General features: G+C 37.9%; 3 protein-coding genes across 3 annotated transcripts in view; 2 read left to right on the top strand and 1 right to left on the bottom strand.

Moving 5' to 3' along the window:
- Positions 1 to 1,287: 1,287 nt before the first annotated feature.
- On the bottom strand, positions 1,288 to 3,529 carry vim (vimentin; the record flags this gene model as incomplete). Its single annotated transcript, XM_046846099.1, has 6 exons — positions 1,288 to 1,701; positions 1,807 to 1,889; positions 2,095 to 2,138; positions 2,374 to 2,594; positions 2,669 to 2,794; positions 3,443 to 3,529. Coding segments are annotated over 6 exons (603 nt in total), but the record flags the coding sequence as incomplete, so codon positions are not given.
- A 121-nt stretch (positions 3,530 to 3,650) lies between these two features.
- Positions 3,651 to 7,460, top strand: trdmt1 (tRNA aspartic acid methyltransferase 1). Its single transcript, XM_046847458.1, has 9 exons — positions 3,651 to 3,794; positions 4,813 to 4,889; positions 4,971 to 5,042; positions 5,391 to 5,456; positions 5,737 to 5,806; positions 6,179 to 6,262; positions 6,376 to 6,689; positions 6,777 to 6,964; positions 7,266 to 7,460. Exons 2-9 carry the CDS (start codon positions 4,816 to 4,818, stop codon positions 7,364 to 7,366), a joined length of 969 nt encoding a protein of 322 aa, XP_046703414.1. The 5' UTR covers positions 3,651 to 3,794; positions 4,813 to 4,815; the 3' UTR covers positions 7,367 to 7,460.
- Positions 7,461 to 7,745: 285 nt separating this feature from the next.
- cubn (cubilin (intrinsic factor-cobalamin receptor)) overlaps positions 7,746 to 15,072 on the top strand; it is a 30,062-nt gene continuing 22,735 nt past the window's right edge. Inside the window, exons 1-15 of the mRNA XM_046848007.1 lie at positions 7,746 to 8,031; positions 8,373 to 8,502; positions 8,714 to 8,842; positions 8,958 to 9,059; positions 9,140 to 9,243; positions 9,322 to 9,448; positions 11,004 to 11,172; positions 11,367 to 11,498; positions 11,700 to 11,795; positions 12,103 to 12,227; positions 12,360 to 12,546; positions 12,630 to 12,748; positions 12,847 to 13,081; positions 14,520 to 14,701; positions 14,809 to 14,971. Of these exons, the coding sequence (XP_046703963.1) occupies positions 7,913 to 8,031; positions 8,373 to 8,502; positions 8,714 to 8,842; positions 8,958 to 9,059; positions 9,140 to 9,243; positions 9,322 to 9,448; positions 11,004 to 11,172; positions 11,367 to 11,498; positions 11,700 to 11,795; positions 12,103 to 12,227; positions 12,360 to 12,546; positions 12,630 to 12,748; positions 12,847 to 13,081; positions 14,520 to 14,701; positions 14,809 to 14,971 (2,119 nt within the window). The 5' untranslated portion in view covers positions 7,746 to 7,912. The remainder of the gene's footprint in view (positions 8,032 to 8,372; positions 8,503 to 8,713; positions 8,843 to 8,957; positions 9,060 to 9,139; positions 9,244 to 9,321; positions 9,449 to 11,003; positions 11,173 to 11,366; positions 11,499 to 11,699; positions 11,796 to 12,102; positions 12,228 to 12,359; positions 12,547 to 12,629; positions 12,749 to 12,846; positions 13,082 to 14,519; positions 14,702 to 14,808; positions 14,972 to 15,072) is intronic.

Here is a 15,072-nt window from a genome sequence, read left to right as displayed (position 1 = left end):
GTTTATGATTTATTGATTTAATATCTGACGTGACACAACATAACAGTTTAACTCGTGACAAATATTTTTGGTGTAATGTTAAATAAAGCAGATTATAGAGCACTAAATCCGTTCTTGGAAATGTGAAAGCTGCAGTTTGGGCAATAGTGATAGGGATTTTGCCTGCTTTTAACATAATCCTTCCACTAGAGGGGGCTATCTGACTCCTAAGAATCCATCAAATCCCTGGACTCTCGAGTCCCTCTGAACCGGCTGATTCGATACGCGGCTTCATCCTTAGCATTCTCCTACTTATATACCCCATGTCCCTCCTCTGCACATGTCCAAACATCTCAATCGGGCATCTCTCACTTTGTCTCCAAAACGTCCTACATGCCCTGTCCCTCTAATAAACTCATTTCTAATCCTGCCCATCCTCCTCACTCCCAATGAAAACCTCATCATCTTTATAGATACCTTTAATAATCTAATAAGGCCAATCAGATATTTTGTTGTCTGAATTAAACTTGTTATTAATTATATTATGTCATATTGTTATATGTGTTGTAAAAAGTCTCAAACAACTTGTGTGTCTCGTAAAAATGATCAGTGGTCTGTAGTGCTGTAAAGTGCTGTGCACTGTCCACTAGGGGGCGGGCGAGACTAGGAACAGAGCTTTGATTAAGGATTAAATTGAAGTAAGAGGATGAAGTAAAAGACGTGGTTCCAAAGTTTGTTGGCCATTTATTTGTACGCATTGGTCACTTTGGAGCCTGGTTGGTGCAGTTTAAAGACGTTTTAGCTGCGCTTTGTAAAGTTGTGTGCACTAGGGGCTGTTATACAGATTTGAGAGTCAGAGCAGTCTGCAGACATTCGCTTCCAGCAGCATGATCACTGAAGGTAGATTTGCATTCACTCAACAACTAAAATAATTCAAAGCACAGACCATGTCTGGGATTGTGTCTTTATGAAACATTCTCTAAACTACCATACATTTACATTGATGGATTTTATTCTTGCACACACTCTCTGCACTTTAAGTAGCTTTATGCTGTGTGTTGTAGCTCTGTGATGTTTAGTGTAGCACCAGGGTTCTGGAGGAAAGTTGTCTCATTTTTACCGTGTACTGTGTACCACTGTGTATAGTAGAAATGACAATAAAAGTCTTTTGACTCTCTATTTCATCTCAGTCTACAAGTAGCACACATTCACTCTCATTATCTCCATATTTTATCTATCTAGTTTTTCATATGATTATGAAACAAACCCTCTATAAACAGCTAATTTCATTCAAAGCACACAAGATAATTTTCATAAAGGTGTGTTGATTTTATTTGTTTGTTTGATTTTGAAGACATCATTTCATGTTGGTCAAGCTGCAAGCTGACCGAAAACAAAAAAAATCAATGTTGCTAAGATTATTGCTGTGGTCCAACTTGCAGAGTGTAAACTATAGTAGTTTAGGAAAACAGAAATACTGTATAGAGCTGGTTTTCACTGGCCTACAAACCCTATTCTACTTAAGACACATCTCTATCTGAAGATCTGTCTCGAGTGGCAAAAAGGCACATTAAAGCTGATTTAGTGTCACAGAAACAGAAATATCACACTGATATATCTCCTCCCGCTACAGCGCTCGCCTTCTCAGTGAGCATTTCTTTTAAAGGTTTTGCATGCAGTTCATTCCAGGTCTTCATGAGGCTGAGTGGACTCGTTAATCACCTGTAATTAAATACATAGCAGAAAAGGAGAGGATCATTTGCATTTTTTTTAATGGTTATCGGTATTTGTATTTGCAGTGTTAATGGTTTGTATTTTTTTACATACATGACCATCTCTTGTCTCTATGGTTTTAATCAACACTTTCTTGGACAGGTTCTCAATGAGTGGTTTGGTTTCTATCATGGATTCTGCATAGAGACAGAATGGACTTGCTTTATGCCAATTTGAGAGGGGGGAAAAAATCAGAAAAGTTTATGAAGTCGTCATTCAGAAGTGAGTTATGACCTATTATGAGACCTGTAAAAGGAGCTGAACAGTGACTTGGTCCAACAATGATGCTTTTCAGCAATATAAATGCAATAGGGTCTTAATTTAAAGTGAAGTATACTATACCTCTCAGATTAAATGTAGAAAAATTAGGTAATGGTGTGGTGATCCTGTTGAAGGACAGAGAGATTTTTACAGTGTAACATAAGCACAGAAGACTTAGCCTTACTTAATATTCATGTAAGGAAAACAGAAGTGGTGAAAAATCTGCTCTAGAATTATTTTTTGTATGTATACACATTTTAGCATTATAAATGGCCACACTCAGTATTTAGATTCCAAATCATTTAATGAAAAAAGACTACAATTAACTTAAACATAAGTGAAATTGTACAATAGACCCACCTGCTCTCCTCTCCCTCCAGAAGCTTCCTGTAGGTAGCAATCTCAATGTCCAGGGCCATTTTGACATTCAGCAAGTCCTGGTACTCACGCAAGTGACGAGCCATCTCATCCTTCATGTTGCGGATTTCTTCTTCCAGATGGGTGATGGTGTCCTGGTAATTAGATGACTCCATGGCAAAGGTGTCCTCCAGTTCCGCCATTTGACGCTCTAGAGACTCATTCTAAACATAAATATAGAGATATGGGTAGGGACATTTTTACACTATACAACTATTGCTATTGAATGTATACTTACAGTGCCTTTAAGCGAATCCACCTCACATGTTAAAGCCTGGACCTGGCGGCGATATTCATTTGCATCCTGCTTAGTATGACGGATGGCCTCCATGTTACGAGCAGCAGCCTCAGACAAATCTGCAAACTGGAGAGAGGAAAAGGCCCTTTGTTTTACATCCCATTTTTATTTCTACACAAATTACTCCCTAAAAGTAACACAACAGAAAGCTAAATGGATAGAGAAAGCTTTATTTTCCATCATATTTAGCTTCACAATACTTAAATTACTACTTTTTTGTGTTTGCTAATGGGTTTAGTCTAATCACGGTTTTAGGTCAACTTTAGCCTAATCTATTAAGCTCATCAATACTGTGCTTGTCAGTCACAAAAACAGTTCAGTAATCCATTGTTTGGTGTGCTTTCGGTGATTGGCCATCTGTATTATCTCTCCAATAAACCAAGGCATTACCATCTGCTGTGCACAGACACCCAGAGGGAATGCAAGCACTGCATGTAACCTGCAGCTTTAGAGAAGACACACACAGTGTAGAAAAGAACTTCTACTAAAAACGACTGACATGACCGCTACAAAATCATGAACAATACTCTTGTAATGCATACTCATGTGATGCAAATGATATTATACATAGTATTTACTGCATTAAATTACTTTTTCTTTTCATCTAATGCTGTTTTACCTTATAGTTTACCTGGTTATTATCTCGCCTCTAATAACTATTGAAAATCTCAACTAAAAAAGGTCCGACTGATAATCTTAGGTCTGGAACCTGACCTTGGATTTGTACCATTCCTCAGCCTCATGGATGTTCTTGTTGGCCAGACTCTCATATTGAAGGCGGACATCCCGCAGTGCAAAGAATCAGTGTTTTTGAGTCCTGTGCAACTCAAACCGTTTTGGAGGGTTATGTGCAAAACAGGAGTTTTAATGTGCACAGTGTACAGTGTGTAAATCAGTTAAAACCAGCTAAGGAAGATTCTGGTGCAGAACTGATTCCTTTTGTTTTTCCTGTTTAGAAAGCGCCATCCCCGCTGAAGTGGTAGCCGCAGTGGATGTGAACACGACAGCAAACGAAATTTATAGGCACAACTTCCAAAATACTCCACTGCTACCCAAAACCATTGAAGTAAGCAGCAGATAATTAGCTTTATTTTTTGTTTTCGAATGAATTCATGCTTATTAATGCTAAATTGGACAGCAGGCAAAAAAAGGTAAAGAAAAACATAAACCCGAGCTTCATGCATCAGTCACTGCTCTCTAGTTTAATAATTTTAGTGTTTTTTTTATAGTTGTTTGTTTGAGAGAGTGGATATAAGCTAGAATTGCTTTGTTGTGGTCATTCTTTGCACTTATTTTAAGGAAAAAACTCATAACTAATTTTTCCTTATTTCCTGTATAGAAGTAACTTGTACCCAGCATGAATTGCCTTCTAAATAATGCAATACCTGGATAAATGCTTTTAGCATGACTGTGCCGGTTTCTCATGTCACCTCTAGGGGCAGGATGCCTTTGACTAAAATCCCAAACTTTGCTTTGCTGCAGTCCATAGTAATATAGATGATACAGTTTTATATGAATAAACATATGACACTCTGATACATGTAAGGAATGTGAAATCACATCTTAAAGAAAATGAGACAGTGACAGAGTCATAAAGTGATTAACTCAAGACAGCATATGTTTATTTCTTAAGAGCATTTCATGAAACAAACAATGTGTATTAAGTCTATAAACAATAGCTTTGTAATGATTTTGGAAAAGGTGGAACAAAAGAGCATTTATTTTTATTTTGTTTCTTTGGTTTTTTTACTCATTTGTTAGACTCAGACCTAGTCACACCTCATCCCATGACCAGCAGTTCCTCCAATATTTTAAGTGAAAGAGTAACTTAGTGGATTTAATGTTGGGTAAAGGTTGTGTGCACTGTCAGCATGGGTAATGATGCACCAGCTACTGGGCTTATTGTCCTTAGTTTGTTTCAATAAAAGGTTCGCTCATGTATGTAACAAAAGATTATGACTCAGACAAAGTATATATATAATAATAATTATTATATAGATAGATAGATAAATGTCACATTTTGGAAGCTTATGGGAAAAGCTGTGCATTTTGATTCAAATTAATATTTGTTTTATTTGATCCAGGGAATGACATTAAGTGATTTCAATAAACTGGACTTTGATATGATTCTGATGAGTCCTCCTTGTCAGCCTTTCACTAGGTAATCTCAACCTTGCATCACTTTATCACTCATGCTGTTGTTAATAAAAGAACATATTAATGTGTTTTTCTATTGATACAGGATTGGATTACAGGGTGATGTAAACGACCCCAGAACAAAAAGCTTTCTCTACATCTTGGACATTCTGCCAAGGTCAGGTCAATCTGTGCTCTCAGCACGCTTGCTTTATATACAATATTGTTTGTTCTTAGTACTGCTTTTTTCAGATTTTATTGATCAACGTTTTTTTTATTAATCTAGTTGCTTTCAAATGGACAGTAGATTTCCTGTAATCACTACATTAGTCATGACTACTTTAGTCTTTACAGCAATGGCCTTTTCATCTACTCATTCACTCAACAACACCTTCTAGGCAGATGTGTATATACCTTATACACATTGCTATTTGTTCTTCATTTAGATATTTCATATCATTCTGTTTTGTGAAAGAAAAAAATCTCTCTTTTGTGGAAAAAAAAAATCTTCATGCTCTGTTCGTAGGTTAAACAAGACGCCTCGATTCATTCTGCTGGAGAATGTGAAAGGCTTTGAGACGTCCTCGGCAAGGTAGCAAGTTTTTGTATCTTGATCTTGAGACTGCTACCATTCAACACTGTTCTGGGTTAAGCAATTTGTTCTCACCATGTCATTGTTAATGCAGCCAATTATGCTGCCATTTTTTTAGAGTATTTAGTGAAAGATTAGTACAAAGGAACCAACAGGAGAAAAACAACAGGACATTCTGATTTTGAAGATTAAATGAAAGAACACAAAGAATGTGCTAGAGCCAAATTAAATTGGAATTGTGTAGATTAACAGTGTGATCTGACTCATATTTTTTCCCCAGAAATGCTTTGATAAAGACTTTGCAGGACTGTAGATACAACTTTCAGGAATTCATGATATCACCCACTTGTGTGAGCATCACCCTTTGTTATGTATTTTAACCCAGTTATCATTTTAGAATTAATGACGCTAATAACAACGATTATAATTATTTTAAAATGGATCATTAAAATCATATAAGTATTATATTAATGGATAATATAATACATTTAATAAATATCATGTATATAATATTTATAGATAGTTCTAATTATTATAAACAATGAGAATTATCATAGAATTATTATAAATAATTATAATTAGATCATTATATGCAAATTTTTAACATCTTCAGATGTTAAGATTTGTAATAATACACAAAGAATGCACACAGAATAAAGAACTTGCCTTAGCATAAATAATAAGATGTGAGATGCTGAAATAAAAATAACTTATTTTTACAGCTTGGAATACCAAACTCAAGGCTGCGTTACTTTCTTATTGCAAAAGATAACCAAGATTCCTTCTCATTTCCGAAAACATCAGAGGTAAGCACACACATTTTACTAATCTAAATGTGGCATGCTGTAAGATTGCCATGCTAAGAATGAGCATTTTTACAGTTCATGACAGTACACTGTGTAAACGCTATTTCTTCAAGATTCTAGACGGCTTTCCGAAGTCAGAAACCAGCTCAGCCACAGACAATCCCATGATCCCCGACAGCCATTGTAGTGGTGCCATTAGAGAAGACGAGGCTATAATCTATAAAATGGAGACGGCGCAGGAGTTGGAGAGGAAGAGGACTCAGGACAATGAACAGACAGTGAAAAGACTAGAAGGTTTCCTGCAGAAGGATGAACAAGGAACAGACATGGACAGTTATTTGCTTCCTCCGAAGATCTTGCTCAGATACGCTTTGCTAATGGACATAGTGAATCCAAACTGCAGGAGATCAGTGTGCTTCACTAAAGGGTAAGCCTTCAAAATTATTCTTCAAGGCATTCTTTTTTTTGTGTGTTGACTGTCAAGTCTAATTTTTATTGTCTTTTTGTTCTGTAGATATGGGCACTATGTGGAAGGAACCGGTTCTGTTTTGCAGTCGTGTACAGATGTGGAACTGGAGAGCATCTTTAAGTCACTGGACATGTTATCTGAGGAAGATAAACTGCAGCAGCTGTCCCGGCTAAAGCTAAGATACTTCACACCCAGAGAGATCGCCAACCTTATGGGCTTCCCACCAGATTTCAGTAAGAACTGAGTAAATAAAGAGGAAAGATGAAGGTCCAGACTTTGATTAAAAACATATATTTAACATTTATATCATGATAAATCTATAGGTTAGAGTGAAAACAGAGTGTTAATGGGTTTCCTCTTGCATGTGGACTGAGAAATGTGTTGAGAATTGCCCTTTAAAACCAATTACAACTTCATGTAGAGGATTTAATATGTAACTTATCATGCTGTTTGTCTTCCAGTGCAAATTATTTCTGGTAACTTCTATCAACCATATTTTAAATGTTTTTATATATATTTTTTCTACTTTCTCAGGCTTTCCATCAAATATCTCAATGAAGCAGCAGTACCGGGTTCTGGGGAACAGTCTAAATGTTCATGTAGTGGCCAAACTCATCAGTCTCATGGTGTCATGAGCAACACATTTTTTATGTTTATTTGGAGTCCTTGAAGTTTTTATGATGTTCAGTTTTTGGATTTGAAAATATCAATAAAGTTGTATATATTGTACTGTTGGGTTTCTTTATTGTTGTACAAAAATCTTGGAAAATTCCTAAATAACACTGCTTAATTACTGCTAAGCTTTACTTAATAATAGATCAGAGGTGTTCAAAGTACTGCACTGAAAACTGTTGAAAAACAGTTTGTGTGTGTGTGTGTGTGTGTGTGTGTGTGTGTGTGTGTTTTGGGGGTGGAAGTGCAGACGTTCAGCACCTTAACTGTAGTTACTGATCTCTAAAAATCACATGATGATGGTTGGTAATGATGCAGTAAAATAAATTAACTGCCACTCTATATGTGCTCAACCTGTCTTCCATCCTCAGATGGTTTAGTTTATTTTATTGGACAGTGTGATGGTCTCAGACCAACAGTTTGGGGCAAAGTGCACTTTTTAAGTCACTTTTTAGTTCCAACTGCAGTGTGGTGTCTGAAGAGCATCCTGAGACATACTCTCTCTCAGCATGGCTTGGACACTTCAGCTGTCCTGGCCCTTAATTGCCCTCCTTTACCTCAGTGGACTAGAGTGTGAGCAGGGTAACCATGTCCACATCCGGAGCAAGCGAGACAGCAGCAATGCCCAGTAAGTAGACAAGGTTACTTTAGTACCTGTACTTCCAGCTGTGCATTGATCACTAGACTTCTCAGACTTTTTTGTGTGTATAGAAGCAGAGTAAATTATTTAAATGAAATAAATGAGATCTGAGTGTTTTGTTTAAATTATGTTTACAGAAATAAATGATACTGCAACCTTGTTCCAACCAGTTAAGGGATTTATTAAATTTTTATTAAATTTTTTTTTATTTAGTAAGGCAATTGTGTAAAAGTGGAACCTATGTTGCTTAATGAAAAGAGGATTTCTTTTTCATGATTCAGAATTTGGTGTCCTGTGGCACAAGACTCTAATGATGACTTTATCTGTAGGCCTCGTATGATATCTAAGGATGGTCATCTTACTTTTATCCCGGGAAACAATAAAGACATCCATTTCGATACCTCAGGTACAGGTCATGTGAAAGTGGGGAATGAGGACCTCACTGAGCAATTAAGGCAGGTAAGATAATGAAAAGCTTCAAATCAGATTCTGATTCCAGGTTCAGATTAAATTCATGCAACAAATAGGTTTGCTAATGCATTCTTTTACTGAACGAAAATACAGGCTGTAATGAATTGTGTTATGTTGCCCTGGGCAATTGTATATGTTTATGTGGATATATTAAAAAACTGATCTCTGATGTATAAAGTTGTTATATTTGAATTTTTAGATAAAAACCAATAAAGATGACATAGAAACAATAAAGAACAGTGGCCCATCTGAAGAGGTCCAAAATAAGCTGAATGAGTTGAACACAAAAGTGACCAGACTTGAGTCTAAAGTCCAAACAGTAGAAGAGGTAAATAAAAATAATAATAAAAATAAGTGTTTTTTTTTTATTTAATACCACCCAATGTGAAACAACAAACAAAAAAAAACAATATATTTATATAATATATTCCTGATTCTGTCAGACCATCCAGCGAAAGACATGCAGCAGCAACCCATGTCAGAACTCTGGGAGTTGCCTAAATCTTTTGGATGCCTTTTACTGCCTCTGCCCACAGACCTGGCAGGTACGACTGCTTTAAATGACTTCCAACACATTGTTTTGAGTAACAGCACTGCACTGATCCTGAGCTTGTTGTCATGTTAGGGTCCCACCTGTGCTGTAGATGTGAACGAGTGTCAGATATATGCTGGAACCACTCAGGGTTGTCAGAATGGAGCCACATGTATTAACACTCCTGGAGCCTACAGGTAAAATATTTCCAGATCACTCTGAATATTGTGGCATTTTAGATCGTTTTAGACTATTTACATTTTTTTTTATGTTAGTTGTAATTGCCTGCCAGAGTGGTATGGACCCCACTGCACCTCTCGCTATGATGACTGTGCAGGAGGAAATCAGGACTTGTGTGTCCATGGGATCTGCATTGATTCAGACAGAGTAACACCGAACCAGGTAATAATCTGTTATTAAGTACTTGTACAAATAGAATAAGGTTGCTGAGCTATGTGATAGATTTATCTCTATTTCTTGGTTAATTAATATTAATGGCAAATATAATCCTAACCCTAACCCCATGGACAAATTCAGCCTGAGACACATGAAACATGATGATTTATAATTTGTGGAAATCTGTTGATTAGTATTGTGTGTGAGAGTGTGTGCTTCTCTTATGTCACAGGATTCTCACCACATTTTCTCCAGCAGTTACAATGGTATTTAATGGCAGATAAACCTCATTAAATTCAGATATGTGATTACCGTATTTTTCTGACTATAAGCCGCTACTTTTTCCCCCACATTTTGAACCCCGCGGCTTAAACAACGAAGCGGCTTATTTATGAATTTTTCCTGGGTTTTTCCCGGTTTCACAAACTTCAAGCCAAAAAACTGAGCGCCATAACATTAGACCAATGACATTTCCGAATGGAAACGAAAAAACGCACCTCAAGTGTGTTCTGAGCTGCACGGCATCGGGAGAAAAAAAGTTTTTTTTTAACTCACGACGATGCCAAAAGAAAAACTCTCGAGAGAAATAGTTGTGAAAGGAAGGAGGAAGACTGTGAACAATGTCTTTCTTGGTAGGCTACTGTTTAGATACAAGCCGTTGTAACGCGTTGAGTCTGGGTGAAGGGAGAGCTCACTAAAACTCCAGTTGCACCAGAAATCATATAAGCACAGACAGGTTTCCAAAACTCATGCTTTTTTATTTTTCTTGGCAACAGCGTTACGGGTTAGTCAAAGAAACTTAGAAATGAGCATCAGAAAATAATAAGGACATATTTCTCGGTCTTGCACACATGCAGTAATACCGGAAAAATGCAGCGGCAGGCTATTCCCAAATGCCGCTTTGCTCTTAAAGGAGCCGCAAAATATTTCACCCGATACACCGTGTAACAGACACTGTCTTTCGTAAAAGCCTGTGTAAAGTGCATTAGTTTCAGTGTAGACACCTGTGGCTTATTTATGTTTAAAATAAAAATTTGCCAAATTTAAGCTTATATATGGGTGCGCTTTATAGTCCGGAAATTACGATAACAGTCAGGTTTTTGCTGTTATCTCATTTCTGTTCAGCATATTTCAGTGATGTTCAATTTTATATTTAAGGAATTGTTCATTGAAATATTTGGTGGAAGTAACAATGCTCTGTTAAATATGTCTTTTTAGTTTGAGACAAACTGAGAGCTAATTTCCACTGCACCCATTAGTGTTATGTTGTCAGTGGGTAGTTGTGGTTAACATTATGGTTAACGTAGCAAACTGCTAACCAAAGTAAACATGGTTGAATCAGGGTGCCTTTTCCATTTAAAGGCATATTTAATACTAGAATCACAATACCTTTTTTGATTTAGTGTTGTATTTAGAGAATTTGTTCCTTAACAATGGGTAATAAGCTGCACTTGAGAGCATTTTGAGCATTTTAACTCTTTCAAGTGTACTGTCTTGTCAGTTATTTTAAATGACCGATATGTATACGTTTTCTTTTGCTTTTTGCTTTCTCTCCTAACAGCCCAAATACAAGTGCATATGTGAAGCTGGGTGGATGTCACCCCCTGGCAGCGCTGCCTGCACAGCAGATGTGGATGAGTGTAGCCTCCCCAACAAGCCTTGCTCCACTAATCCCCCTGTACAGTGCTTCAACACTTTAGGCTCCTTCTTTTGTGGTGCTTGTCCAGCAGGTGAGATATCAGCCAAGTTTCTCTGGAGTCATGTGTGGGAATATTATGAGTACTCATCTTAGATGCTATTGGATCATCTACAAAAATTTGCATTATGTCTTAATGAACGAGTTGTAATTCCAAAGTCTTAATCACAAAGTAGCATTATTATTCTGGGGAAAGTAATGCATCCAAATCCTATGTCACCCATCCAGGCTGGCAGGGCAATGGCTACAGCTGTCAGGATGTAAATGAGTGTGAAACCAACAATGGAGGATGTTCTACCTCCCCAATGGTGCCCTGTCTTAACACCATGGGCTCTTTTCACTGTGGACAGTGTCCTCCAGGTATTCAATTCACCATTAAACCTGATTATACTGTTTTTTGTTTTTTTAATTCTTTTCATTAGTTCCTATTTCCCAAATGCTTTATAAAATAATAATACTGTATTAAGTAGACATGACAAGCAGAGGAAGCTGTAAAATTATTTTTGTTTTTCATAATTTAGCGCTGAAATAATGTCAGGGTCTCAATTACTTTTTGTGTAGGTTATGAAGGAGATGGAAAGACTTGCACCCAGGCTGACATATGCTCAACTAACAATGGAGGATGTTATCCACTGGCCACTTGTTCCTCTGTTCCAGGTTTCTCTCTCTTTTACACGTACACACTTTTTTTTACAATAGGCATTCGGCACAGTAGCACATGACCAGTGACACTTATGAAAAGACTAAGTCGTTAGGATTTACAATGTAAGTGCACCATTGCTATATGTTACTTGATAACAAAACTGCTCACAATGCAATAGTTCTCACAATGAATCTGCCTCCTGATTTGTAACATCTGAATTGTAGGTTTTAGAATACATTTCAAATTAAATAAACAGTACATACTTTTTTTCCTACAACCATACTAATGTTATTACATTCATAAACACTACTTTTTTTTCAGGCAGCAATATCCCTACATGTACTTGTCCCCCTGGCTATGTGGGGAATGGATTTGGTTCTTCTGGCTGTACTCAAATCACTGACACTTGCGGCACCACACACCCATGTGTCAATGGGCAGTGTGAGGTAACTTACAAAATCTTTGAAGATATCTATTTTTAATATGCATATCTATTTTATATACAGTACATTTTGTTCTCTGTGTTATCTATTGCTAAGCTTGTTTGGAAGTCTGATGAACAAATCTATATGCCGTAGAACATAGCCAGTGGTTATATCTGCCACTGTGACCCAGGCTGGACAGGCCGGAATTGTGACCAGAATGTCAACGAGTGTGCAAGCAACCCCTGCCAGAATGGAGGCACTTGCACTGATGGAATTAATGGCTACATTTGTACCTGTACATCACAGTGGACAGGCCCACAGTGCCAGACCCCACAACAAGGTTTGTTCTTTATTGGCGTGTCCGCATTCACTTAAACAATACTCTATTAATAGTCTTTAAACCTGTGTTAATGTGTGGTTCAGAGTGCGGAGGAGTCCTAGAGGGTCCGGCTGGCACATTTAGTTATCCCAACACTCCTGGACATGACCAGTATGACCATATGGTCAGTTGTGCCTGGGTGGTCAGAACTGATGCAGACAAGGTCAGAGAGAATCTCTATAAACGTTAAATAAAACTACATCTAACAGCTTGAATTTGTTCCAAAACTGATAAAATGTACCTTTGTTTTTTCTCTGCCAGATTCTGCGGATCACATTCCCTTTTTTTGACCTAGAGCATAGCTCCACGTGCAGCTTTGACTTCTTACAGATTCATGATGGAGAGAGTGCATCTGACTACATGCTTGGAAAATACTGTGGCACTAATGCTCCAGCTGAGCTTTTCAGTTCCCACAATTCTTTGTACTTCTGGTTCCGTTCTGATCACATAATCAACAAGGGTGGATTCACTGTGTCATGGCAGGCCCAAATACCAGGTACAATACATACACCTTTTAATAATTAGAGGTCTGGCAGAGTAGTAGTAGTAGTAGTTGTAATGGTAGTGGTGGTAGTAGTAGTGGTAGTAGTGGTAGTAGTAGTGGTAGTAGTAGTAGTAGTAGTAGTGGTGGTAGTAGTAGTGGTAGTAGTAGTGGTAGTGGTAGTAGTAGTAGTAGTAGTGGTGGTAGTAGTAGTAGTAGTTGTAGTAGTGGTGGTAGTAGTAGCAGTAGCAGTAGTAGTAGTAGTAGTAGCAGTGGCAGTAGTAGTAGTGCAGTAGTAGTAGCAGTAGCAGTAGTAGCAGTAGTAGCAGTGGTAGTAGTAGTAGTGGCAGTAGTAGTAGTTGTAGTGGTAGTAGCAGTAGCAGTAGTAGCAGTAGTGGTAGTAGTTGTAGTTGTAGTAGTAGTGGCAGTAGTAGTAGTGGTAGTAGTAGCAGTGGCAGTAGTAGTAGCAGTAGTAGTGGTGGTAGTGGTAGTAGCAGTAGTAGCAGTAGTAGCAGTAGCAGTAGTAGCAGTAGCAGTAGTAGCAGTAGTAGTAGTGGCAGTAGTAGTAGCAGTAGCAGTAGTAGTGGTAGTTGTAGTGGTAGTAGCAGTAGTAGCAGTAGCAGTAGTAGTAGCAGTAGCAGTAGTAGCAGTAGCAGTAGTAGCAGTGGTGGTGGTGGTAGTAGTAGCAGTAGCAGCAGTAGTAGTGGTAGTTGTAGTAGTTGTAGTGGTGGTTGTAGTAGTAGTAGTGGTGGTGGTAGTAGTAGCAGTAGTAGTGGTAGTGGTAGTAGCAGTAGTAGTAGTAGTAGTTGTAGTAGTAGTAGTGGTAGTGGTGGTAGTAGTGGTAGTAGCAGTAGTGGTAGTAGTAGTAGTGGTAGTGGTGGTGGTGGTAGTAGTAGTAGTAGCAGTGGTAGTAGTAGCAGTAGTAGTAGTTGTAGTGGTAGTAGTTGTAGTAGTGGTGGTAGTGGTGGTAGTAGTTGTAGTAGTTGTAGTAGTTGTAGTAGTAGTAGCAGTGGTAGTAGTAGTGGTAGTAGCAGTAGTAGTAGTAGTAGCAGTAGCAGTAGTAGTAGCAGTAGCAGTAGTAGCAGTAGTAGTAGCAGTAGTAGCAGTGGCAGTAGTAGTGGTAGTGGTAGTAGCAGTAGTAGTGGTAGTAGTGGTGGCAGTAGTAGTAGTGGTGGTAGTAGTGGTGGTAGTAGTAGTAGTAGTGGTAGTAGTGGTGGTGGTTGTAGTAATATTTGTAGTAGTAATGGTAGTAGTAGTAGTTGTAGTAGTAGTAGTGGTAGTAGTAGTGGTAGTAGTAGTAGTTGTAGTTGTAGTAGTTGTAGTAGTAGTAGTAGTAGTAGTAGTAGTAGTGGTAGTAATAGTAGCAGTAGCAGTAGTAGTAGTGTAGTTGTTGATGATGATGATAATGATGATGATGATGATGATGATATTTGTTTGTATATTTTGTATCCAGTGTGTGGTGGGCATTTGACCAATCCTTATGGTGACATCAAATCACCTGGCTACCCAGGCAACTACCCACCGAGCCGTGACTGCTATTGGACAATTGATGTGGGTCCAGGGCTGATCATTACTTTTGCTTTCGGAACACTGAGTCTTGAGCATCATCCTGACTGCAACTATGATTATCTTGAAGTAGGTTGACATTTAAGCATTAGATGCCATGTACAAATGCTTTAATTGTTTGTCTTTAAAATGTAGATTTAATTACAACCTCATGTGATTCACACTTTCTGCTCTAGATAAGAGATGGCCTGCTTCCTGAGGACCCACTTCTCAACCGATACTGTAGCAGCGCTTCTCCACCACCACTGCAAACTACGGGCCCTGCTGCCTGGATCCACTTCCATTCTGATTATGTTATCACTGACAAGGGCTTCCATATCACATACACCACCTCTCAAAGTGAGTATAGGTTGTAAGTGTTGATCCAAATGCCAACACTATGATTTATGGAATTGTCAATTAAATATTTATGTACATATGACATATGATATATGATATCT

Source organism: Silurus meridionalis, chromosome 4, assembly GCF_014805685.1.
Source record: "Silurus meridionalis isolate SWU-2019-XX chromosome 4, ASM1480568v1, whole genome shotgun sequence".
Classification (NCBI taxonomy): Eukaryota; Metazoa; Chordata; class Actinopteri; order Siluriformes; family Siluridae; genus Silurus; species Silurus meridionalis.
The sequence above is the reverse complement of the archived record's forward strand: the minus strand, read 5'-3'. Positions and strand labels throughout refer to the sequence as shown.

Bases quoted from the DNA above. Each gene is read 5' to 3' on its own strand.
- trdmt1 (XM_046847458.1), top strand. From the start codon at position 4,816: ATGACATTAAGTGATTTCAATAAACTGGACTTTGATATGATTCTGATG. The intron at 5,457-5,736 runs GTAGCAAGTTTT...TTTTTTCCCCAG, and splicing joins TTTGAGACGTCCTCGGCAAG to AAATGCTTTGATAAAGACTT. The intron at 6,690-6,776 runs GTAAGCCTTCAA...TTTGTTCTGTAG, and splicing joins TCAGTGTGCTTCACTAAAGG to ATATGGGCACTATGTGGAAG.